This window comes from Muntiacus reevesi, chromosome 11, assembly GCF_963930625.1.
Source record: "Muntiacus reevesi chromosome 11, mMunRee1.1, whole genome shotgun sequence".
NCBI classification, from domain to species: Eukaryota; Metazoa; Chordata; class Mammalia; order Artiodactyla; family Cervidae; genus Muntiacus; species Muntiacus reevesi.
In genome coordinates, this window is record NC_089259.1 from 26,870,918 (window position 1) to 26,897,318 (window position 26,401).

At 39.2% G+C, this 26,401-nt stretch overlaps 1 protein-coding gene across 16 annotated transcripts in view; it reads left to right on the forward strand.

The window, feature by feature from the left end:
• ZAR1L (zygote arrest 1 like) overlaps positions 1–26,401 on the forward strand; it is a 97,504-nt gene that overhangs the window by 3,949 nt on the left and 67,154 nt on the right. The window contains exon 4 of one of the 16 annotated variants that reach the window (XM_065901766.1): positions 10,358–11,664. The exons of 14 other annotated variants lie outside the window; for them this stretch is intronic. In XM_065901766.1, the coding sequence (XP_065757838.1) occupies positions 10,358–10,381 (24 nt within the window). In that variant the 3' untranslated portion in view covers positions 10,382–11,664. Of the gene's footprint in view, positions 1–3,485; positions 3,752–10,357; positions 11,665–26,401 lie in introns of those variants that run through there. One more of the 16 variants, XM_065901765.1, reaches the window with a different exon arrangement.

A 26,401-nucleotide genomic window follows, 5' to 3' on the forward strand; every position in this document is an offset into this window, starting at 1 on the left:
TCCCAGGCAAGAATACTGGAGTGGGTTGCCATTTTCTCCTGCATATTAAGCTATGTGCCAAACTTGGAGCCAAGTGCTTCTCATATCTCCTGTAACCTAACCTTTGAAGTAGGTGTTATTCCCATGATACAGAACGAAAACCTAACTTTCAGTAAGAAAGTAAGTTGCCCAAAGTTAGACAGATACTAAGTATTAGAGTTGTAATCAGATTCCGTGGTGTCTCCAAAGTGTAGGGTGTCACAGAATTCGATGAGCTCTTAAACAGCTTGCAGGAGATGGCTCTTTAAGCTTTTCAGAAAAGTGTGACATCGTTGATTTTCATAATCAAGAATTTTTACCTAAATCTTTCACTTAAAAATATTTTTATACTACTTAGAAGTAATTTTAAAAATTAGTCTAATATTTCTAAACTATTATCTTTAGTTTTTCTAGTCTGACATTCTCAGTTTATTATAATTACTTTGGATTTAAATATCTCTTCTTACTATTATACTCCTTTTACTTCCTGTGTTCACTTGAGTTGTTTTTTTTTTTTTTAAATCACTCTCCCTTATCTTGGCAGTTATTCATTCTTTAGTGTTCTTCAAGGTTCATCTTACAGCATGCTTAAGCAATTTATATAGATGTTGATCTTATCATTCCTTGACAATGCAGTGACCTTAGAACATGCTAATCCATTATCTCTTCATCCTAACTTCTTTGCAGTTATTGTTGTATATTTTTTTTAAACTTCAAAAGACATTATTTTTGTAGTCTAATTAGTTTTAACTGCATATTTACTCTTTCTGCTGCTTTTAGATCCTTTTTGTATCTGGGACCACTTTCTTTTGACCTGAATACCTCATTTTAATATTTCCTGTAATGCACATCTGAAGGTGACACATTTTATTTTGTCTGGATAGCTTTTTTAAAGGTTATTTTTGCTGAGTGTAAAGTTTTTAGGTTGGTGCATTGGAGAAGAAAATGGCAACCCACTCCAGTGTTCTTGCCTGGAGAATCCCAGGGACGGGGGAGCGTGGTGGGGTGCTGTCTATGGGGTCACACAGAGTCGAACATGACTGAAGTGACTTAGCAGCAGCAGCAGTAGTTTCTTTCTCCCCCTTAAGGATCTGACCTTCATTGTTTCTGTCAAGTGGCTGCTGGTCTCACTGCAGCTCCTTTGAAGTAATATCTCATTTTTTTCACCTTAAGTCTGTTAGCTTTTAAGATATTTCTCTCTACTTTGATTTTTAGAAGTTTTATAATTCTATGCCTAATTGTGGTTTCTTTGTATTTACCTGCTTACAGTTTCACAAGTCTGTTAACTTGGAGACTTCTATCATGTTTGGAAAATTATCAGTCATTGTCATTTAAAATATTACTTCCATCTCCATTCTCTTTTCTTCTAATTACTTATATTAGAACTGTCACCATATCCCTTAAATCATTTTTGCTCTTTTCTGTGTTTCCTATGCTTTTGTCTCTCCTTCCTGCAGTTTGGGTATCATCTACTAAACCATCTTTCATTTCTCTCGTTTCGCCTTCTGCTTTTTCCAATACAACTACCTATTTAGTTATAGATTTCCCTTATTGCATTTTTCAGTACCAGAATTTTTATGTCTTTATGAGTGTCCATTTCTCTGCTGGAAATACCAGCCTAATTTCTTTGAGCATATTAAGCGTCATTTTCTTAAAATCTGTACCAGAAAACCCCATTAACTTAATCTTCTGTGGTTCTGTTGCTATCCTCTTACATTTCTTGGTTTTCAAGGAATTGTTCTGTCTCCTTAGATACTTGGTTACTTTTGAGTGCTATGTATTGTATGTGAAAAATTATAGTGATAATTTGAGGCCAGAATAGTATCTTTTCACAGAAGACTGTTTGCTTATGTTAGGCAGATGAAGATACTAGCAATTTCTGATTACTATTTGCCAGTTATAATTGAGCTGTTTTGAAGTTGGACTTCAGCATCTGTGAAGGCTGATGAATTTTTGTTTCGTTCTTACTTCAGGGTGTAGCCTTTCAGGGTCCCAGCACAAAACCTGAATTGTTAACCAGTGCTCTCCCATTTTGACATATTTAAGATTCCTCAGCCTCATCAGCTTGTGAAGCTAATTTTCAGCTTCCTGTTGTCTTAAAAATTTACCTGTTACAGAATTGCCTTTGAAGAGAAAATAGTCCCAAATATCAGGCTCATCTCTCTTTCTGGGTTTCCGTCTCTGGGATACTTTGGTAATTCTCCAGTGCCTTCAAGTAGTTCTTGTTTTTAATTAGTATCTTTGCTCAGCTTGTCTAGTTATCCTAAGCAGAAGACTTAGAACTACCTAACCTACCATTACCAAAACCAGAAACCTACCTTTAGAGTAAGTCCTGATTTTTTAAATTACAATTTTTTTCATTGAGCTTTTTATTCCTTATAAAGGTGATGTGAGTACTAAATGAACTTATATAAAGTGCTTAGAGCAGTACATAGAGTAGACACTATGTGAGTATGTTACTGTTAGAATTTTCTTAAGGATGCATACTCATCAGCTGGAGGGTGGAAAGTGTAAGTGTAATATATCCAACATTTGATAAACCATATAGACTCATTTGGAAAATAAAAATGCCTGTTTTCACAATATAAAAGGTAAAGCTTGACTTACTCTTTTTGGTTATTGACATATACAGAAAATAGAGCAGTGATCATACATTTTCAAAGATTAGCAGGATTGGGAAGGTGGACCAGGGCAGTGTACCAGTCTTCTTGGTTTGTGATTTTTTTTTTTTTTTTTTTTTACTATCAGAAGATAGAATGGGATAATGGTTAAAAACACTTCAAATTTCAGCAAAGATTAGCCATGTCTGAAAGGAAAACATTTAGCTTCCTCTAGAACAGGGGTCCCCAACATTCAGGACCTCATGCCTGATGATATGAGGTGGAGCTGATGTAATAATAATAGAAATAAAGTGTACAATAAATGTAATGTGTTTGAATCACCCCTACCCACCCCCCATCCCCAGACCATGAAAAAATTGTCTAAGAAGTTGGTCCCTGGTACCAAAAAGGTTGGGCTGCTGCCTAGAACACCCCTCCCTCCTGTCTTAACCAAAAATACTCCAGATATTCTGAAATGTTTGCTAGTAGGTAAAATACTACCAGTTGAGAATCACTGCAGTTCAGGTAATCAAATCACTTAATACTCACTACTCCTCACTCTCACATGGCTACAAATGTGAAAACCTACATAATGAAAAGACTCTACACAACTTTAACTTTTATAATTTCTCTCTTATATCTTCTGATTTGGCTCAGCAATCTTCTTTTAAAGGTCATCTTTGGCCATTCATCTGGGGAAAAAAATGCATGACACTTTATGGGCAGTGAGTGGTTTTGTAAAACTTAGTCTTGGACTTCTCGTGGGATTCAAAGGATAAAGATAGGAGGGATGGGTAGTAGGAATATTTTCATTTGAAGAACTAAATTTGATCATTTAGTGTCCAAACTGTTGCTTCTTTTCTAAAGACCTGTTTAAAGTCTCGTTGTTCCTGCCCTCAAAAGAAAAGACACATCAATCTAAGGAGGCCCCATCGGCAGGAACTGTGTGGCCGCTGCAAAGACAAGAGATTCTCCTGTGGCAGCATTTGCAGCTTTAAATACATCATATGACAGGCAGTGTGCTTTGTTCAGGACTCCTGAACTCTTCCTGTGATTTCCTGTATAGTTCCTTTCTTTCAACTTGACCCTCACCTGGTATTGGAAGATGGATTATGCTTTTGTACTTTTTGTAGTTTGTGTGACAATTGTTGATGTGAATAGAATTAAATAAATGCATGTAAAATAGACTGTGAAGGCACATTAATTGGTGAAAGTTACTCAGTCATGTCTGACTCTTTGCAACCCCACGAACTGTACAGTCCATGGAATTCTCCAGGCCAGAATACTGGAGTGAGTAGCCTTTCCCGTCTCCAGGGGATTTTTCCCAACCTAGGGATTGAACCCAGGTCTCCTGCATTGCAGGCAGATTCTTTACCAGCTGAGGCACAAGGGAAGCCCAAGCATACTGAAGTGAGTAGCCTATCCCTTCTCCAGAGGATAGTCCTAACCCAGGAATCGAACTGGGGTCTGCTGCATTGCAGGTGGATTCTTTACCAACTGAACTATCAGAGAAGCCCCATTACTTGATGATTCTCGGGTAAAAACATCAATAAAGACTGGGAAATGGTAGACTCTATCACTAATACAAATGGAACAATGAAAGGGAACAATAGTCATTTGACAAACTTTTGTAAACTGGGTGTTGTGTCAGGAATATAGAGACAATCAAGGGGGTCCTTGCCTTCAAGTATATGTAATCATTATATCAAATGCTTAAATAGCCCTTAGTATATGCTAGGCATTGTTGTAACTCATCACAGCAGTTGTATTGCACTCATTTTTAATAGATGGGTAGAAGGAGCCACAGGAAGGTCATAAAGTCAGAATTTGAATCTAGGTAGACCAGTACATTCTCTACAGCTTTAGCTACTAGTGATAAGTTTATGTTTTCAGATTTAGATGTGTTAAGTGCAGCGAAGGAAATGGAGCTATAATAGTGACTCCTTTAGAAAGGGTGGTTGAAAAGAGGTGACATGAGAACTGAGATCTGCAGGATGAGGGAGAGCTGGGAGAAAAGATGATTTTGGTTCCATAGAAACAACAAGAGCAAAAGCCCTGGAGGTGGGGCAGGAACAAGAGTCCCTGAGGCTAATATCAGACAAAGGCTGGAGAAGGCAGGGCTCAGGTCAAGCATATGGCAGCTCATGAAAGTATTTAAAGAAGGCACTAACGTCAGATTCTTACTGTAAAAATCATACTGCTATGAGAGAAGATCGATAGATCGGAAGGAGGAAGACCAGTTAAGAGGTTAACAAATACACAAGCAAGACGATGGCTTGGAAAAGAATGGGTGACCATGGAGATGGAGAGGAATACATCAATTCTAGATAATGTTTGAAAGTGGAATGCACAGGATTAGAAGTGGGAGATGGTGAAATGATGACTTTATATTTGAGTTCTTGGTTGAATGGAACTGAGAGGTATGACAGGAACATATTTTGGAGTCAGATTCAGTTCAGTTCAGTCACTCAGTCGTGTCTGACTCTTTGCGACCCCATGAGTCGCAGCACGCCAGGCCTCCCTGTCCATCACCAACTCCCGGAGTTTGTTCAAACTCATGTCCATCGAGTCGGTGATGCCATCCCGCCGTCTCATCCAGTGTCGTCCCCTTCTCCTCCTGCCCCCAATCCCTTCCAGCATCAGGGTCTTTTCCAATGAGTCAACTCTTCGCATGAGGTGGCCAAAGTATTGGAGTTTCAGCTTCAGCATCAATCCGTCCAATGAACACCCAGGACTGATCTCCTTTAGGATGGACTAGTTGTGTATCCTTGCAGTCCAAGGGACTCTCAAGAGTCTTCTCCAACACCATAGTTCAAAAGCATCAATTTTCGGTGCTCAGCTTTCTTCACAGTCCAACTCTCACATCCAAACATGACCACTGGAAAAACCATAGCCTTGACCAGACAGACATTTGTTGACAAAGTGATGTCTCTGCTTTTTAATATGCCACCTAGGTTGGTCATAACATTCCTTCCAGGGAGTAAGCGTCTTTTAATTTCACGGCTGCAGTCACCATCTGCAGTGCTTTTGGAGCCCAGAAAAATGAAGTCTTGACATTGTTTTCACTGTCTCCCCATCTATTTCCCATGAGGTGATGGGACCAGATGCCATGATCTTAGTTTTCTGAATGTTAAGCTTCAAGCCAACTTTTTCACTCTCCTCTCTCACTTTTCAAGAGGCTTTTCAGTTCCTCTTCACTCTCTGCCATAAGGGTAGTGTCATCTGCATATCTGAGGTTATTGATATTTCTCCCAGCAATCTTGATTCCAGCTTGTGCTTCTTCCAGCCCAGCATTTCTCATGATGTACTCTGCATATAAGTTAAATAAGCAGGATGACAATATACAGCCTTGACGTACTCCTTTTCCTATTTGGAACCAGTCTGTTGTTCCATGTCCAGTTCTAACTGTTGCTTCCTGACTTGCACACAGGTTTCTCAAGAGGCAGGTCAGGTGGTCTGATATTCCCATCTCTTTCAGAATTTTCCACAGTTTATTGTGATCCACACAGTCGAAGGCTTTGGCGTAGTCAATAAAGCAGAAACAGATGTTTTTATGGAACTCTCTTGCTTTTTCGATAATCCAGCAAATATTGGCAATTTGATCTCTGGTTCCTCTGCCTTTTCTAAAACCATCTGGAAGTTCTCAGTTCATGTACTATTGAATCCTGGCTTGGAGAATTTTGAGCATTACTTTGCTAACGTGTGAGATGAGTGCAATTGTGCGGTAGTTTGAGCATTCTTTGGCATTGCCTTTCCTAGGGATTGGAATGAAAATGGACCTTTTCCAGTCCTGTGGCCACTGCTGGGTTTTCCAAATTTGCTGGCATATTAAGTGCAGCACTTTCACAGCATCATCTTTCAGGATTTGAAATAGCTCAACTGGAATTCCATCACATCCACTAGCTTTGTTTGTAGTGATGCTTTCTAAGGCCCACTTGACTTCACATTCCAGGGTGTCTGGCTCTAGGTGAGTGATCGCACCATTGTGATTATCTGGGTTGTGAAGATCTTTTTTGTACAGTTCTTCTGTGTATTCTTTTTTTTTTCTTTTTTTTTCTTTTTTATTTTGCAGTGGGTTTTGTCATATATTGATATGAATCAGCCATAGAGTTACACATATTCCCAATCCCGGTCCCCCATCCCACCTCCCTCTCCACCCGATTCCTCTGGGTCTTCCCAGCCCACCAGGCCCGAGCACTTGACTCATGCATCCCACCTGGGCTGGTGGTCTGTTTCACCACAGATAATATACATGCTGTTCTTTCGAAACATCCCACCCTCACCTTCTCCCACAGAGTTCAAAAGTCTGTTCTGTACTTCTGCATCTCTTCTTCTGCCCTGCATATAGGGCCATCGTTACCATCTTTCTAAATTCAGTATATATGTGTTGGTATACTGTAATGTTCTTTATCTTTCTGGCTTACTTCGCTCTATATAATGGGCTCCAGTTTCATCCATCTCATTAGAACTGATTCAAATGAATTCTTTTTAATGGCTGAGTAATATTCCATGGTGTATATGTACCACAGCTTCCTTATCCATTCATCTGCTGATGGGCATCTAGGTTGCTTCCATGTCCTGGCTATTATAAACAGTGCTGCGATGAACATTGGGGTGCACGTGTCTCTTTCAGATCTGGATTCCTCAGTGTGTATGCCCAGAAGTGGTATTGCTGGGTCATATGGTAGTTCTATTCTTCTGTGTATTCTTGTCACCTCTTCTTAATATCTTCTGCTTCTGTTAGGTCCATACCATTTTGGTCCTTTATCGAACCCATCTTTGCCTGAAATGTTCCCTTGATATCTCTAATTTTCTTGAAGAGATCTCTAGTCTTTCCCATTCTGTTGTTTTCCTCTATTTCTTTGCATTGATCACTGAGGAAGGCTTTCTTATCTCTCCTGGCTATTCTTTAGAACTCTACATTCAAATGGGAATATCTTTCCTTTTCTCCTTTGCTTTTTGCTTCTCTTCTTTTCACAGCTATTTGTAAGGCCTCCTCAGACAGCCATTTTGCCTTTTTGCACTTCTTTTCCATGGGGATGGTCTTGATCCCTGTCTCCTGTACAATGTCACGAACCTCCATCCATAGTTCATCAGGCTCTCTGTCTATCAGATCTAGTCCCTTAAATCTATTTCTCACTTCCACTGTATAGTCATAAAGGATTTGATTTAGGTCATACCTGAATGGTCTAGTGGAGTCAAATTACCTTGCTTCAAATCACTGGTGTGATACTTAGGAGATGTATAGTTGTGGGTAAGTTACTTTCTCTCTCTCAATTACTTCTCTGTAAAATGGGCACAATAATAGTAACTGTCTCTTGTGGATGGTGATGGGAGGATTAAAGCAGCTGATATGTGTTAAGCACTTAGGTTATTACCTGTAAAAGGTACTCAGTAAGCTTAGCTGTCCTTTTTTTGGTGGGACTGTGTAGTGAGAAGGGAAAAGGCTTTTGTTTTTAATAGTAACTTTGAAATATTCGAGACTCCATCCAAATGGAGTTGTCATGTAGGCTGTTGCTTATATGAATCTGGAATTTAGGCGAGGAGGTTGGAGCCAGAGAGAGATTTGTAGATTAAAAAATATATAGTACTTAAAGCTGTAGGCCTGGATGGAGGGTACACACAGACGCCTGGGGCACACCAATACTTGGAACAATGATTCTAAAACTTTAATGTACCATGAGTTACCTAGTGATCATGTTTTTTTGTTTGTTTTGTTTAATAGTCATTTAATTTGATTTCAACCATTATTAAAAATTCTTTATGCTGTGATCCCTATTGTAAGTTGACTTGTTTTTAGCTTAACTTATCTTTTCCCTCCTCTGTGTTAGATTTTTTAAAATCATTTTATTTATTGGCTATACTAGATCTTCATTGCCATGAGGGCTTTTCTCTATTGTGGTGAGTGGGGGCTACTCTGTAGTTGTGGTGCATGGACTTCTTGTTGCGGTGGCTTCTCTTGTTGCAGAGCACAGGCTCTAGGGTGCACGGGCCTTCAGTGGCTGCTGCACTTGGGCTCAGTAATTGTGGCTCCCGGGCTCTAGAGCACGGCCTCAGTAGTTGTGGCACACATGTTTAGTTGCTTACTCCAAGGCGTGTGGCATCTTCCCGGATCAGGAATCGAACCATGTCTCCTTCATTGGTAGGTGAAGTCTTTCCCACCAAGCCACCAGGGAAGCCCCACTCTGTATTAGATTTTAATTTAGAACTTTTATGGTCATTATTATGGCTCTGCCAGGACCACTGACCTATGATGTGTTTTTCCCAAAGACTCTAATTTTCAGCTTGTATCCAAATTGCCTTTTTAAATTTATTGTCTATTTTTTGTAATTTTATTTTATATTGGAGTATAGTCAGTTTAAAGTATCATATTCATTTCAGAGATACAGCACACTGATTCAGTTATACTTGTACATGTTTCTATTCTGTTTTAGATTCTTTTCCCTTTTAGAATATTACAGAATATTGAGTAGAGTTCCCTGTGCTATACAACAGGTCCTTGTTGATTATCTATTTTATGTGTAGTAGTGTGTATATGTTAATCCTATCAGTCTCACTTCAGTTGTTCAGTCATGTCTGACTCTTTGCAACCCCCATGGACTGCAGCACGCTAGGTTTCCCTGTCCATCCTCAAACTGTCTGAGGTTGCTCAAATTCATGTCCATTGAGTTGGTGATGCCATCTAACCATCTCATCCTCTGTCATCACCTTCTCCTCCTGCCTTCAATCTTTCCCAGCATCAGGGTCTTTTCCAGTGAGTCAGTTCTCCTCATCAGGTGGCCAAAGTGTTAGAGCTTCAGCTTCAGCATCAGTCCTTCAAATGAATAATTAGGATTGATTTCCTTTAGGATGGACTGGTTGGATCTCCTTGCAGTGCAAGGGACTCTCAAGAGTCTTCTCCAACACCACCATTCAAAAGCATCAATTCTTTAGTGCTCAGCTTTCTTTATAATCCAACTCTCACATCCCAACATGACTACTGGAAAAATCTTAGCTTTGACTGTACAGATCTTTGTCGGCAAAGTGATGTCTCTGCTTTGTAATATGCTGTCTAGTTTGTCATAGCTTTTATTCCAGGAGCGAGCATCTTTTAATTTTGCGACCACAATCACCATCTGCAGTGATTTGGCTGCTGCTGCTGCTAAGTTGCTTCAGTCGTGTCCAACTCTGTGCGACCCCATAGACAGCAGCCCACCAGTCGACCCCGTCCCTGGGATTCTTCAGGCAAGAACACTGGAGTGGGTTGCCATTTCCTTCTCCAGTGCATGAAAATGAAAAGTAAAAGTGAAGTCACTCAGTTGTGTCCAACTCTTAGCTATCCCATGGACTGCAGCCTACCAGGCTCCTTCATGAGTTGGATTTTCCAGGCAAGAGTACTCAAGTGGGGTGCCATTGCCTTCTCTGCAGTGATTATGGAGCCCAAGAAAATAAAGTCTGTCACTGTTTCCATTGTTTCCCCATCTATCTACCATGAAGTGATTGTCAAGTTAAATTGTCAAGCTCTCTTTGCTGTATTCCCCAGTTGGCACTCTGCTCATGCTCAGTTTTCCAGATTGAGCATTAGCTAGCTCTGCTTTTAATTGGTCAATAGCACTTTTGATTTCCCTTCTTCACCAAGTCAGTCTTCTGTACGCTTTTCTTTAGAATACCTTCATTATAACTGTATGTATGGAAGTGTGTGTATATGTCCCATTATTTCTATAATTACCTCCTTCATCTGCTTGATCTCCTCCCACTAGAACAAAGGCACAAGGCACCCCTAACAAGAAATCAGCACAAACCACTCAACCAATCTTTCCCTCCAAGGGCAAAAACCAAATGGAAGAAAGAAACAACCCTAAAGTGTGGGAAAAGAAGACCTCAAATGGAGCATGTTAGAAAAAAATGATGAAAAAATAGAGAAATATAGTGCAAATGAAAGAACAAGGTAGAAACTCACAAGACCAAATAAACGAAGATGAAATAAGCAAACTACCTGAAAGAGAATTCAGAATAATGATAATAAAGATGCTTCAAAGACTTGAAAATACAATGGAGAAAACGCAGGAAATATTTAACACAGTTAATAGAATCACCAAGGACATAGAAGAAATAAAGAATAAGCAAACTTAGATGAATAACAATTACTGAAATTAAAAAATACTCTAGAAGGAGTCAATAGCAGAATAACTGAGGCAGAGGAATGGATAAATGAGCTGGAGGATAGAATGGTGCAAATAACTGCTGAAGAGCAGAACAAAGGGAAAAGAATGAAAAGAATTGAGGATAGCCTCAGAGACCTTTGGAACAATATTAAATGCATCACCATTCAAATTATAGGGATCCCAGAGGAAGGAAAAACAAAACGTCACTGAGAAAATTTTTGAAGAAAATATAGTTGAAAACTTCCCCAGCATGGGAAAGGAAATAGTCAATCAAGTCCAAGAAGCACAGAGTCCCTTACAGGATAAACACAAGGAGAAATACATCAAGATACATAGTCATCAAGCTAACAGAGATTAAGCTCAAAGAAAGAACATTAAAAAAAGCAAGGGAAAAGCAACAAGAAACATACAAGGGAAAGACCGTACAATTAACGGTGAATCTCTCAGCAGACACTCTGCAGGCCACAAGGGAATGACAGGATGTATTTAAAGTACTGAAAGAGAAAAATCTACAACCAAGATTACTATACCCAGCAAAGATCTCATTCAGAATTGATGGAGAAATCAAAGTTTTACAGACAAGCAGAAGTTAAGAGAATTTAGCACCACCAAACCAGCCTTGCAGCAAATACTAAAGGGACTTATATAGCCAGTAAACACAAGAGAAAGGAAAGACCTACAAATACAAACCCAAAACAATCAAGAAAATGCCAATAGAAACATGTGTATCAACCATCACCTTAAATGTAAATGGATTAAATGCACCAACCAAAAGATAAAGGATGACTGAATGGATTCAAAAACAAGACCCATATATATGCTGCCTACAAGAGACCCACTTCAGACATAGAGACACATACAGACTGAAAGGAAAAGGATGGAAAAAGATATTCCTTGCAAATGGAAACTAAAAGAAAGCCAGAGTGGCAGTCCTTATTTCAGACAAAATAGATTTTAAAGAATATTATAAGAGCCCAAGAGGGACACTACATAATGATCAAGGGATCAGTCCAAGAAGACGACGTAACAATTGTAAATATTTATGCACCCAACATTGGAGCACCTCAGTACATAAGGCAAACACTGACAGGCATAAGAAGGGAAATTGACAGAAACACAATAATAGTAAGGGACTTTAACACCCCATTTATACCAATGAACAGATCATCAAAACAGAGAATCAATAAAGAAACACAAACCTAAAATGAAACATTAGACCAAATAGACCTAATTGATATCTTCAGAACTTTCCATCGAAATGCAGAAAATACATTTTCTTCTAAAGTGCACATGGAACATTTTTCAGGATAGACCACATCTTTGGCCACAAACCAAGCCTCAGTAAATTTAAGAAAACTGAAATCATATCAAGTATCTTCTCTGACCACAATGCTATAATACTAGATATCAACTATAGGAAAAAAACTGCAAAACCCACAAACTCATGGAGATTAAATAGTACATTACTAAATAACAAAGAGGTTACTGAAGAATAAGAAAGGAAATCAAAAGATTCCTAGAAACAAACGAAAATGAAAACACAGCAGCCCAAAGCCCATGGGATTCAGCAAAAGCAGTTCTAAGAGGGAAGTTTATAGTGATACAATCATACCTCAAGAAGCAAGAAAAGCACTGAACAGACAACCTAACTCTGTATCTAAAGCACCTGGAAAAAGAAGAACAAAAAAAACCCCAAAGTCAGCAGAAGGAAAGAAATCATAAAGATCAGAGCAGAAATAATGAAAAGGAAATGAAAGAAACAATAGCAGAGATTAATAAAACTAAAACTTTGTTCTTTGAGAAGATAAACAAAATTGACAAACCACTAGCCAGACTCAGGAAGAAAAGGAGAAAGATCAAATTAACAAAATTAGAAATGAAAAAAAAGTTGAAATGGACAACACAGAAATACAGATGATCATAAGAGAATATTATGAGCAACTATATGCTAATAAAATGGACAACCTAGAGGAAATGTACAGATTGTTAGAAAAGTTCAACCTCCCAAGACTGAACCAAGAAGAAATAGAAATTATGAAAAGCCCAGTTACAAACACTAAAATTGAAACTGTGATAAAAAGTCTCCCCAAAAACAAAAGCCCAGGGTCAGATGGCTTCACAGGAATTCTGTCAAACATTTAGAGAGGAGCTAATGCCTATTTTTCTGAATCTATTCCAAAAAATTGCAAAGGAACACTTCCAGCTCATTCTCCGAGGCCACAATCACCCTGATACCAAAACCAGACAAAGACAACAAAAAGAAAAGAAAATTACATGCCAGTATCACTGATGAACGTAGATGCAAAAATCCTCAACAAAATTGTAGCAAACAGAATTCAACAACACATTAAAAAACTCATACACAATGATCAAGTCGGGTTTATTCCAGGGATGCAAGGATTCTTTAATACATGCAGATCAATCAATGTTATGTACCATATCAACAAATTGAAGGATAAAAGCTATATGATCATCTCAATAGATGTAGAAAAATCCTTTGACAAATTCAGTACACATTTATGATGAAAACCCTTCAAAAAATGGGCATAGAAGGAACCTACCTCAACATGGCAAAGGCCATATATGATAAGCCCACAGCAAACATTATTCCCAATAGTGAAAAACTAAAAGCATTCCCTCTAAGATCAGGAAAAGACAAGGTGTCCACTCTCACCACTGTTATTTAACATATTTCTGGAAGTCCTAGCTACAGCAATTAGAGAAGAAAAAGAAATAAAAGGAATCCAGATCAGAAAAGAAGTTACTCTCTCACTGTTTGCAGATGACATGATACTGTACACAGAAAATCCAAAAGAAACTATCAGAAAATTACTAGAGCTAGTCAGTGAATTCAGCAAAGTCATGGGATATGAGGTCAATACACAGAAATCACTTGTATTTCCTATATTCAGATCAGTTGCTAAGTTGTGTCTGACTCTTTGCAACCCCACAGACTGCAGCATGCCAGACTTCCTTGTCCATCACCAGTACTTGGAACTTGCTCAGACTCATCAAGTTGGTGATGCCACATAACCATCTCATCCTCTGTCATTCCTATATACTAGCAATGAAAAATCAGAGAAATTAAGGAATCAATCCTGGTCACCACTACATCAAAAAGAATAAAATATCTAGGAATAAACCTAACTAATGAGACAAAAGACCTGTATATGGAAAATTATAAGACACTGATGAAAGACATTGAAGACAATGTAAACAGGTGGAGAGATACTCCATGCTCCTGTGTAGGAAGAATCAATATTGGGAAAATGACTATACTGCCAAAGGCAATCTACAGATTCATGCAATGCCTATCAAATTACCAATGGCATTTTTCACAGAACTAGAACAAAAAAATTGACAATTCGTATGGAAACACAAAAGACCCCAAATAGCCAAAGCAGTCTTGAGAAAGAAGAATGGAGTTGGAGGAATCAACCTGCCCAACTTCAGATTATACTACAAAGTTACAGTCATAAAGACAGTATACTACTGGTACAGAAACAAGACCAATGGAACAAAATAGAGAACCAAGAGATAAACCCACGCACTTATGGGTACTGTTTTTGACAAAGGAGGCAAGAATATACAATGGGGCAAAGATAGACTCTTCAATAAGAGGTGTTGGGAAAACTGGACAGCTACATGCGAAATAATGAAGTTAGAACACTTTCTAACACCATATACAAACATAAACTCAAAATGGATTACAGACCTAAATGTAAGACCAGAAACCATAAAACTCTTAGAGGAAAGCATGGTAGAACACGTGAACTTAAAAGCTTTTGCACAGCAAAGGAAACTGCAAACAAGGTGAGAAGACAACCCTCAGAATGGGAGAAAATAATAGCAAATGAAACTGACAATTTCCAAAATACACAAGCAGCTCATACAACTCAATACCAGAAAAAAGCCCAATCAAAAAGTGGGGAAATGACCTAAAAAGGCATTTCTTCAAAGACATACAGATGGCTAACAAGCACATGAAAAGATGCTCAACATCACTCATTATTAGAGAAATGCAAATCAAATCTATAATGAGATAGCATCTCACACCAGTGAGAATGGCCATTATCAAAAAGTACAAACAATAAATGCTGGAGAGGGTGTGGAGAAAACAGAACCCTCTTGCATTGCTGATGGGAATGTAAACTGATACAGCCACTGTGGAAGATGGTATGGAGAGTCCTTAAAAAGTTAGGAATAAAACCACCATATGACCCAGCAATCCCACTCCAAGGCATATATCCTGAGGAAACCAAAATTGAAACAGACACATGTACCCCAATTTCCACTGCAGCACTCTTTACAATAGTTAGAACATGGAAGCAACCTAGATGTCTATTGACAGATGAATGGATAAAGAAGCTGTGGTACATATATACAATGGAGTACTACTTAGCAGTAAAAGGGAATGCATTTGAGTCAGTTCTAATGAGGTGGAGAACCTAGAGCCTATCAAACAGAGTGAAGTAAGTCAGAAAGAGAAATATAAATATCACATACTGATGCACGTATATGGAATCTAAAAAGATGGTGATGATGAATTTATTTTCAGGGCAGCAATGGAGAAACAGAGAACAGACCTATGAACACAGGGGGATGGGAGAAGGGAGGGGGTGAGATGTATGGAGAGAGTAACATGGAAATGTACAACACAATATGTAAAATAGATAGCCAATGGGGATTTGCTGAATGACTCAGGAAACTGAAATAGTGGCTCTGTGACAATCCAGAAGGGTGGAATGGGGAGGGAGTTGTGAGGAAGGTTCAGGATAGAGGGGACATGGGTGTACGTATGGTTGATTCTTGTTGATGTATGACAGAAAACCACAAAATTCTGGAAGCAGTTCCACAATGGCAGAGGAATAGCATGGGGAGATCACTTTCTCCCCCACAAATTCATCAAAAGTTCATTTGAATGTTGAGCAACTTCCACAAAACAACTTCTGAATGCTGGTTGAGGACACCAGGCACCCAGAAAGGCAGTCCATTCTCTTTGAAAGCAGGTAGGACAAAATATAAAAGACAAAAAAGCAGATACAAAAGACTTAGGGAAGGAGACCCATTCTGGGGAGAGAGTCCTGAAGGAGAAGTTTCCACACAGTAGGAAACCCTCCCACAGGCAAGTATGTGAAGAGTTTTGAAATCTTGGAGGTCAACATAACCAGGAGAGAAAAACAACAACACAGAATATGCACCTAACTGCAACTGCCAACAGAGAAGTAGCCCAGTTGCTCAAGCTCACCACCAGCGAGTGGGGGCTGGGCAGGGAGGCTATGGCTGTATCATCAGTCCTTAGGGTAAGGACCTGGCCTGAATGCCCTAAGGACAGTCTGAGGGAGCCAACATGAGATGGCCACCCAAATGGTGGGATTGCCAGAGAGAGAAAAAATAATTTTCCTGCAAAAGGCTCTAACACACAGCCTAGTGTACTCACAGAACAAAAGATTGAGCCAATAACAAAGGAGAGCTAGCTGGATGTGTATAGGCCCCTTTTTCTGCAGCCGCGCCCCCCCCCGCCCCCCCCCCCCCCCCCCCCCGCCTAGCAAAGAGGCAGGCATGTGACAGCCAGAGCTGGAAGGCAAGGGGCTGCTGGAGTCTTGACCCCAGAAATGGCGTCTTCCATCAAACTGTGAGCAGACTCCCAGCTGCTAACCACGTCTTCCTGGGATCCTGGACTGTTGACATCAGCCAGGAATGTCAGCCTGAGATCAGCTCCCCAGAGGAGACACACAGCACACCCAAGACAGTGCTCTCAAAGTGCACCTGGGAAACCAAGCAGCTGGGGCCAGGGAGGTGATTAAGATGCACAGCCCACTTGGGACAGTGTGCTTGCCGAGCACCCAATTACCTGAGCTCCTCAGACCTAGGAAGAGCACAAAACGCACACCCCAACCGGGTCTGAGCCCTTGCGGAGTACCCAAGAACCTGAGCAGCTTAGACCTGGGAAGGGCATGAAATGCAGGGTTCACATGCTCCTTGCAGAGCACCCTGGAGCTTGGGCATTGTAGACCCAGGAAGCACATGCCACCTTGGGCTGTGGCAAACCCAGTGTGGTTCACACACTGCGGGCACTCCCCACACATGCCAGCAACATTTGTTTGCAATGTTCCTCCCTCCCCACAACACAACTGAACAAGTGAACCTAAATAAGTGACCATCTTTGCCTCCTTGTGTCAGGGCAGAAATTAGACACTGAAGAGACTTGCAAACAGAGGAAGCCAAAATAAAGAAGAGGGAACCGCTGTGGAAGTGACAGGTGTAACAGACTATAACCCTGCAGTTGATATTGACTAAGCATTGGAGTAGGCCCATAGACCTTGAGAGCAAGTACAAGCTGGAACAAGGAACTTGCTGAAACTGAACCGACCCCACACTGCCCAAATAGCTCCAGAGACGTTCCTAGATATATTTTTACTATTATCACTTTTTAATTTTTTTAAAAAAATTCAAGTCCTTTATTACTCCTTTAATTTTCATTTTTATACCCTCTATTAGCTTGCAAAAAAAAGACCCAATGTTTAAAACAAATTTCATTTATATATTTTTTAATTTTTGTGATTGATTTTGTTTTGTATTTTTTATACTGTATTTTTGAGAATCTAACCTCTATTCTAGATTTTTAACCTTTGCTTTTTAGTATTTGTTATCAATTTTGTACCTTTAAGGATCTAATCTTCAGTATCTATTTTCACTCTAGGGATTTGATTACTGGCTTGATTGTTCTCTACCCCTTTGACTCTCCTTTTTCTCCCCCAGGTCACCTCTATCTCCTTCTTCCCCCTTCTCTTCTCTAGTTAACTCTGTGAATCTCTCTGGGTGTTCCGGACTGTAGAGAGCACTTAGGGAATTGATTACTGGTTAGATTGCTCTCTTCCACTTTTGACTCCACCTCTTCTCTTCCTGGTCACCGCTATCTCCATCCTCCCTATTCTCTTCTCTATTTATTTCTGTGAATCTCTCTGGGTGTCCCTTGCTGTGGAGAATTGGTTCACCATTAACCTAGATGTTTTATCATCAGTGCTGTGTGGAAGGAGAAGTCTTGAGGCTACTGTAAGAATAAGACTGAAAGCCAGGAGCAGGAGGCTTAATTCCAAAGCTTGAGAAGATCAGAGAACTCATGAATCCAGGGAACATTAATAGACAAGAGCTCTCCCCAAAATCTCCATACCTACTTTGAAACCAGGCTCTACCAAGAACCATCAAGTTCTAGTGCAAGACTTACCTCGTTAATTCACCAGCAAAGCGGGAACACAACGCTGAGCATTAAAAGAGAAGCTGCTCAAAGCCATCCCAAACCCATAGACACCCCAAAACTCACTAATGGACACTTCATTGCACTCCAGAGTGATGAGATACAGCTCCACCCACCAGGACACAGATGCAGGCTCCCCCAACCAGGAGACCTTGACAAACCACTAGTCCAACCCCACCCACAGGGAGCAGACTCTACAATAAAGAGGAAACACAAGCATCCAGCCTACAGAAAGGGCACCTCAAACACAGCAATCTAAACAAAATGAAAAGGCAGAGAAATGTTCAGCAGCTAAAGGAACATGATAAAAATCCACCAAACCAAAGAGGAGGAGATAGGGAGTCTACCTGAAAAGGAATTCAGAATAATGATAGTAAAGCTGATCCCAAATCTTGAAAACAAAATGGAGTTACAGATAAATAGGCTAGAAACAAGGATTGAGAAAATGCAAGAAATGTTTAACAAGGACCTAGAAGAAATAATATAAGAGTCAATCAATAATGAATAATGCAATAACTGAGATCAAAAGCACTCTGGAGGAAACCAACAGTAGAATAACTGAGGCAGAAGAGAGGATAAGTGAGGTGGAAGATCAAATGGTGGAAATAAATGAAGCAGAGAGGAAAAAAGAAGAGTTAAAAGAACTGAGGGCAATCTCAGAGACCTCTGGGACAATGTTAAATGGTCCAACATTGGAATCATAGGTGTCCGAGAAGAAGAAGACAAAAATAAAAGGCATGAGGAAATACTTAAGGAGATAATACTTGAAAACTTCCCTAAAATGGGGAAGGAAATAGCCACCCAAGTTCAAGAAATGCAGAGTCCCAAACAGGATAAACCCAAGGCAAAACACCCCAATACACATATTAATCAAACTAATGAAGATTAAACACAAAGAGCAAATATTAAAAGCAGCAAGGGAAAAGCAACAAATAACACACAAGAGGATCCCCATCAGGATAACTGCTGATCTTTCAACAGAAACTCTTCAGGCCAGAAGGGAATGGCAGGACATACATAAAGTGATGAAAAAGAAAAGCCTACAACCAAGATTACTGTACCCAGCAAGGATCTCATTCAGATATGAAGGAGAAATTAAGAGCTTTACCAAAAGCTGAGAGAATGCAGCACCACCAAACCAGTACTTTAACAAATGCTAAAGGATATTCTTTAGACAGGAAACACAGAAAAACTGTCATAAAACTGAACCCAAAACAACAAAGTAAATGGCAACTGGATCATACTTATCAATAATTACCTTAAATGTAAATGGTTTGAATGCCCCAACCAAAAGACAAAGACTGGCTGAATGGATACAAAAATAAGACCCCTATATATGCTGTCTACAAGAGACTCACCTCAAACCAAGGGATACATACAGACTGAAAGTGAAGTGTTGGAAAAAGATATTTCATGCAAATGGAGACCAAAAGAAAGCAAGAGTAGCAATAGACTTTGAAATAAAGACCATGAAAAGAGATAAGAACACTACACAATGGTCAAAAAATCAATCCAAGAAGAAGATATAACAATTATAAATATATGTGCACCAAACATAGAGAACCTCAATACTTAAGGCAAATGCTAAGAAGTATGAAAGGGGAAGTTAACAGTAGCACAGTAATAGTGGAAGACTTTAATACCCCACTCAACCAACCAAACAGAAAATTAACAGGGAAACACAAGCTTTAAATGATACAATGGACCAGTTAGACCTAATTGATATCTATAGGACATATCATCCCAAAACAATGAATTTCACCTTTTTCTCAAGTGCACACGGGACATTCTCCAGGATAGATCACATCCTGGTCCATAAATCTAGCCTTGGTAAATTCAAAAAAAATTGAAATCATTTCAAGCATCTTTTCTGATCACAATGCAGTGAGATTGGATGTCAACTACAGGAAAAAAACTATTGCGAATACAGACATATGGAGGCTAAACAACACACTTCTGAATAACCAACAGATCATGGAAGAAATCAAAAAGGAAATCAAAATATGCATAGAAACAATTGAAAATGAAAACACAACAACCCAAAACCTATGGGATTCAGTAAATGCAGTACTAAGAGAAAGGTTCATAGCAATACAAGTTTACCTCAAGAGACGAAACATCAAATAAATAACCTAACTTTACCCCTAAAGCAACTAGAAAATGAAGACATGAAGAACCCCAAAGTTGTTAGAAGGAAAGAAATCATAAAAATCAGAGCAGATATAAATGAAAAACAAAGGAGACTATAGCAAAAATCAACAAAACTAAAAGCTGGTTCTTTGAGAAGATAAATAGACAAACCATTAGCTAGACTCATCAAGAAAAAAGGGGAGGAGAATCAAATCAATAAAATTAGAAATGAAAATAGAGAAATCACAAACACAGAAATACAAAGGATCATAGAGACTACCATCAGCAACTATATGCCAATAAAATGGACAACTTGGAAGAAATGGACAAATTCTTAGAAAAGTATAACCTTCCAAAATTGAATGAGGAAGAAACAGAAAATCTTAACAGACGCATCACAAGCACAGAAATCAAAACTGGAATCAAAAATCTTCCAACAAACAGAAGCCCAGGACCAGATGGCTTCACAGGTGGATTCTACCAAAAATTTAGAGAAGAACTAGCACCTCTCCTTAGAGAAGGCAATGGCAACCCATTCCAGTACTCTCGCCTGGAAAATCCTGTGGACGGAGGAGCCTGGTGGGCTGCTGTCCATGGGGTCACTAAGAGTCGGACATGACTGAGCGACTTCACTTTCACTTGCCACTTTCATGCATTGGAGAAGAAATGGCAACCCACTCCAGTGGTCTTACCTGGAGAATCCCAGGGACAGGGGAGCCTGGTGGACTGCCATCTATGGGGCTGCACAGAGTCAGACACGGCTAAAGTGACTTAGCAGCAGCAGCACCTATCCTACTCAAACTCTTCCAGAAAATTTCAGAGGAAGGTAAACTCCCAGATTCATTCTGTGAGGCCACCATCACACTAATTCCAAAACCAGACAAAGATGCCACACACACACACATACACACACAAACTACAGGCCAATGTTACTGGTGAACATAGATGCAAAAATACTCAACAAAATTCTAGCAAACAGAATCCAACAACATATTAAAAAGATCATACATTGTGACCAAGTGGGCTTTATCCCAGGAATGCAAGGATTCTTCAATATTTGCAAATCAATCAATGTGATACACATTAACAAATTGAAAGATAAAAACCATATGATTATCTCAATAGGTGCAGAGAAATTTGACACAATTTGACACAATTCAACACCCATTTGTGATAAAAGCTCTCCAAAAGGAGGCATAGAAGGAAAATACCTCAACATAATAAAACCCATCTATGGTAAACTCGCAGCAAACATTATCCACAATGGCAAAAAATTGAAAGCATTTCCTCTAAAGTCAGGAACAAGACAACAGTGCCCACTCTCACCACTACTATTGAACATAGTTTTGGAAGTTTAAGCCACAGCAATCAGAGAAAAATAAAAGGAATCCAGAATGGAAGAGAAAAACTGAAACTCGCACTGTTTGCAGATGGCATGATCCTCTACATAGAAAATTCTAAAGACACTACCAGAAAATTACTAGCGCTAATCAGTGAATATAGTAAAGTTTCAGGATATAAAATTAATACATAGAAATTCCTTGTATCCCTATACACTAACAATGAGAAAACACAAAGAGGAAACAATCCCATTCACCACTGCAATGAAAAGAATAAAATACTTAGGAATAAACTTACCTAAAGAAGCAGAAGACCTATATATAGAAAAGTATAAAACACTGATGAAAGAAAACAAAGGTGACACAAATAGATGGGGAAATATACCATGTTCATGAATCAGAAGAATCAATATAGTGAAAATGAGTATACTATCCAAAGCAATCTACAGATTCAATGCAATCCCTATCAAGCTACCAACGGTATTTTTCACAGAACTTGAACAAATAATGTCACAAATTGTATGGAAGCACAAAAAAGTCTCAAAGAGCCAAAGCAATCTTGAGAAAGAAGAATGGAACTGGAGGAATCAACCTGCCTGACTTCAGACTATATTACAAAGCTACAGTCATCAATACAGGTACTGGCACAAAGACAGAAATATTGATCAATGGAACAAAATAGAAAGCCCAGAGATGAATCCATGCATCTATAGACACCTTATCTTTGACAAAGGAGGAAAAAATATACAATGGAGAAAAGATAATCTCTTTAACAAGTGGTGCTGGGAAAACTGGTCAACCACCTGTAAAAGAATGAAACTAGAACACCTTCTAATACCATACACAAAATTAAACTTATAATGGATTAAAGATCTAAATGTTAGACTATAAACTGTAAAACTCCTAGAGGAAAACACAGGCAGAACACTCACTGACATAAATCACAGCAAAATCCTCTATGACCCACCTCCCAGAGTAATGGAAATAAAAGCAAAAATAAACAAATGGGACCTAATTAAGCTTAAAAGCTTTTGCACAACAAAGGAAACTATACTTAAGGTGAAAAGACAGCCTTCAGAATGGGAGAAAATAATAGCAAATGAAATAACTGACAAAGAATTAATTTCCAAAATATACAAGCAGCTCAATACCAGAAAAATAAACAACCCAATCAAAAAATGAGCCAAAGACCTAAATAGACAGTTCTCCAAAGAAATCATATAGATGGCTAACAAACACATGAAAAGATGCTCAGCATCACTCATTATCAGAGAAATGCAAATCAAAACCACAGTGAGGTACCATCTCACACAGGTCAGTATCACTGCCATCAAAAAGTTTACAAATAGTAAATGCTGGAGAGGGTGTGGAGAAAGGGAACCCTCTTACACCATTGGTGGAAAAGCAAACTGGTGCAGCCACTATGGAGAACAGTGTGGAGATTCCTTAAGAAACTGGAAATAGAATTGCCATATGACCCAGCAATCCCACTGCTGGGCGTGCACACCGAGGAAACCAGAATTGAAAGAGACACGTGTACCCAAATGTTCACGACAGGAGATGAGATGGTTGGATGGCATCACCGACTCAGTGGACATGAATTTGGGTAAACTCTGGGAACTGATGATGGACAGGGAGGCCTGGCATGCTGTAGTCCATGGGGTTGCAAAGAGCTGGACATGACTGAGCAACTGAACTGAACAGTTGATTAACAGTGTTGTATTACTTTCAGGTGTACAGCAAAGTGATTCAGTTCCACATGCATCTGTAGCTATTCTTTTTTAGAACCTTTTCCCTTATACATTTTTAGAGAATATGGAGCAGAGTTCTCTGTGCTATACAGTAGATCTTTTTTTGTTGTCTATTTTAAATATCTTAGTATATATATGTCAATCCCAAACTCTAAATTAGTCTCTTCTCTCCACTTTTCCTCTTTAGTAATCATAAGTTCATTTTCTGAGTGTGTTTCTGTTTTGTGATAAGCTTATTTGTATCATTTTTAAAAAAGATTCCTCTTATAAGTGAAATTGTATTTGTCTTTCTCTGTCTGACTGATGTGATACTATAATCTACAGGTGCATCCTGGTTGCTGCTAATGGTATTTATTTCTTTTTAATTGCTGAGTAGTATTCCATTGGATATATATCCCATCTTCTTTATCCATTCCTCTGTCCCTGGGTGATTTGGTTGCTTCTGTGTCCTGGCTGTTGTTAACAATGTGGCAGAACAATAGGATGCATGTATTTTTTGAAGCCATGGATTCCTACAGGTACATGCCCAGGAGTGTAATTGCTGGATCATATGGTAGCTCAGTTTTGTTTTTGAAGGAGCCTCCATACTGTTCTCCATAGTAGCTGCACCAATTTACATTCCCACCAACAGTGTAGGGGGATTTCCTTTCTCCACACCCTCTCCAGCGCTTGTTTGTAGACTTTTAAAAACACTTGTATTTATTTAATTTTTGGCTGCACTGGATCTTCATTGCTGAGTGCAAGCTTTCTCTAGTTGCAGTGAGCAGAGGCTACTCTTTGTTGCAGTGCTTGGGCTTCTCATTGTGGGGGCGTCTCTTGTGGAGCATGGGCTCGAGGTTCATGAGCTCTAGAGCACTGGCTCAGTTAGCTATGGTTCATGGGCTCAGTTGCCCCAGGCCATGTGGAATCTTCCTGGACGAGGGATCAAACCCATTTTCGCTGCATTGACAGGCAGATTCTTTTTTTTTTTTTTGGCTCTGCTGGGTTTTCGTTGTGGGTTTTCTCTAGTTGTGGTTGGTGAGCAGAGGCTACTCCCCCTTTCGGTGTGCAGGCTTTGAGGTGGCTTCTCGTTGGTGGAGCATGAGCTCTAGGTGTAAGGGCTTCAGTAGTTGCAGTGCAAGGGCTCAGTAGTTGTGGCACATGGGCTTATTTGATCCGAGGCATTCCCAGACCAGGGATCAAATTCATGTCCATGCCAGATGGACTCTTATCCACTGAACCACCAGGGAAATCTGGCAGGTGGATTCTCAAGTGCTGGACTACCAAGGAAATCCTGTCTGTAGACTTTTTGATGATGGTCATTCTGACCAGGGTGAGGTGATATCTCGTAGTTTTTAAAAAATATTTTAATTTTATTGAAGTATAGTTGATTTACAATGTTGTGATAGCCTGAAAGTGTACAGCAAAGTGACCCAATTACACATACACATATATTCATTTCCTCACAGACTCCCATTCAAATAAGCCACATAGAGTACTGATTAGAGCTCCCCATGCTGTACAGTAGGGTCCCTGCTGGCCATCCATCCCATAAGTAGTAGACTGTGTGTGTCCCTCCCAAACTCCTGATCCATCCCTCCCCATCCCTATATTTATTTCCCCCATCATCTTGGCAATCACAAATCTGTGCTTGATATCTGTAAGTCATTTTCTGTTTTATAAATATGTTCATTTGCATCATTTTTTAAAAAGTTAGAGTCCACATATAAGTGATATCATATAATTGTCTTTTTCTGTCTGACTTAATATGGTCATTTGGTAATGTCTAGATCCATCCATGTTTTTGCAAATGGCCTTATTTTTTTAATGGCTGAGTAATATTCCATTATATATATGTACCACATCTTTGTTCACCCCTCTGTCAGTGGGCATTAAATTTGCTTCCATATCTTGTCTATAGTAAATAGTGTAGCAGTGAAGGCTGGGCTGCATGTATATTTGGGAATTATGGTTTTCTCTGGGTATATATCTAGAGTAGGATTGCTGGGTCATGTGATAGTTCTATTTTTAGTTTTTAAAGGAATCTCCGTACTGTTCCGCATAGTGGCTGTATCAATTTACATTCCCACCAACAGTGTAAGAGGATTCCCTTTTCTTCATATCCTCTCCAGCATTTATTATTTGTAGACATATTGATGATGGCACTTCTGACTGGTGTGTGGTGATACCTCATTATAATTTTGATTTGTGTTTCTCTAATAATTAGTGATATTGAATGTATATTATTATGTGCCTGTTGATTGTGTGTCTTCTTTGGAGAAATGTCTGTTTAGGTCTTCTGCTTATGTTTTGAGTCAGTTGTTTGGTTTTTATATTGAACTGCAAGAGCTGATTGTATATTTTGGAGATTCATCTCTTGTCAGTTGCTTCATTTACAAATAATTTCTACCATTCTAAGGGTTGTCTTTTCATCTTGTTTACAGTTTACTTTACTGTGCAAAAGCTTTTAAGTTGCACTAGGTGCTGTTTGTTTATTTTTGTTTTTATTTTCATTACTCTGGAAGGTGGGTCAAAAAAGATCTTGCTGTGATTTATGTCAAAGACTGTTCTGCCTATGTTTTCCTCTAAGAGTTTTATAGTGTCCAGCCTTACAAAGATATTTAATCCATTTTGAGTTTTTATTTTTCTGTTTGGTGTTATGGAGTGTTCTAATTTCATTCTATTACATGTAGCTGTCCAGTTTTCCCAGAACCATTTATTGAAGAGACTGTCTTTTCTCCATTGTATATCCTTGCCTCCTATATCATAGGTTAGGTGACCATAGGTTCCTGGGCTTATCTTGGGATTTCAGTCCTGTTCCATTGTTCTGTATGTCTGATTTTAATGCCAGTAACATACTATCTTGATTACTGTAGATTTGTAGTACAGTATGAAGTCAAGGTGGAGAAGGAAATGGTAACCCACTCCAGTATTCTTGCCTGGAGAATTTCATGGACGGAGGAGCCTGGTAGACTACAGTCCATGGGGTCGCAAAGAGTCGGACACGACTGAGTGACTTCACTTTCACTTTTCATGAAGTCAAGGAGCCTGATTCCTCCAGCTCTGTTTTTCTTTCTCAAGGTTGCTTTGGCTATTCAGGATCTATTTTGCTTCCATACAAATTATAAAATTTTTTATTTTAATTCTGTGAAAAATGCTGTTGGTAATTTGATAGGGATTG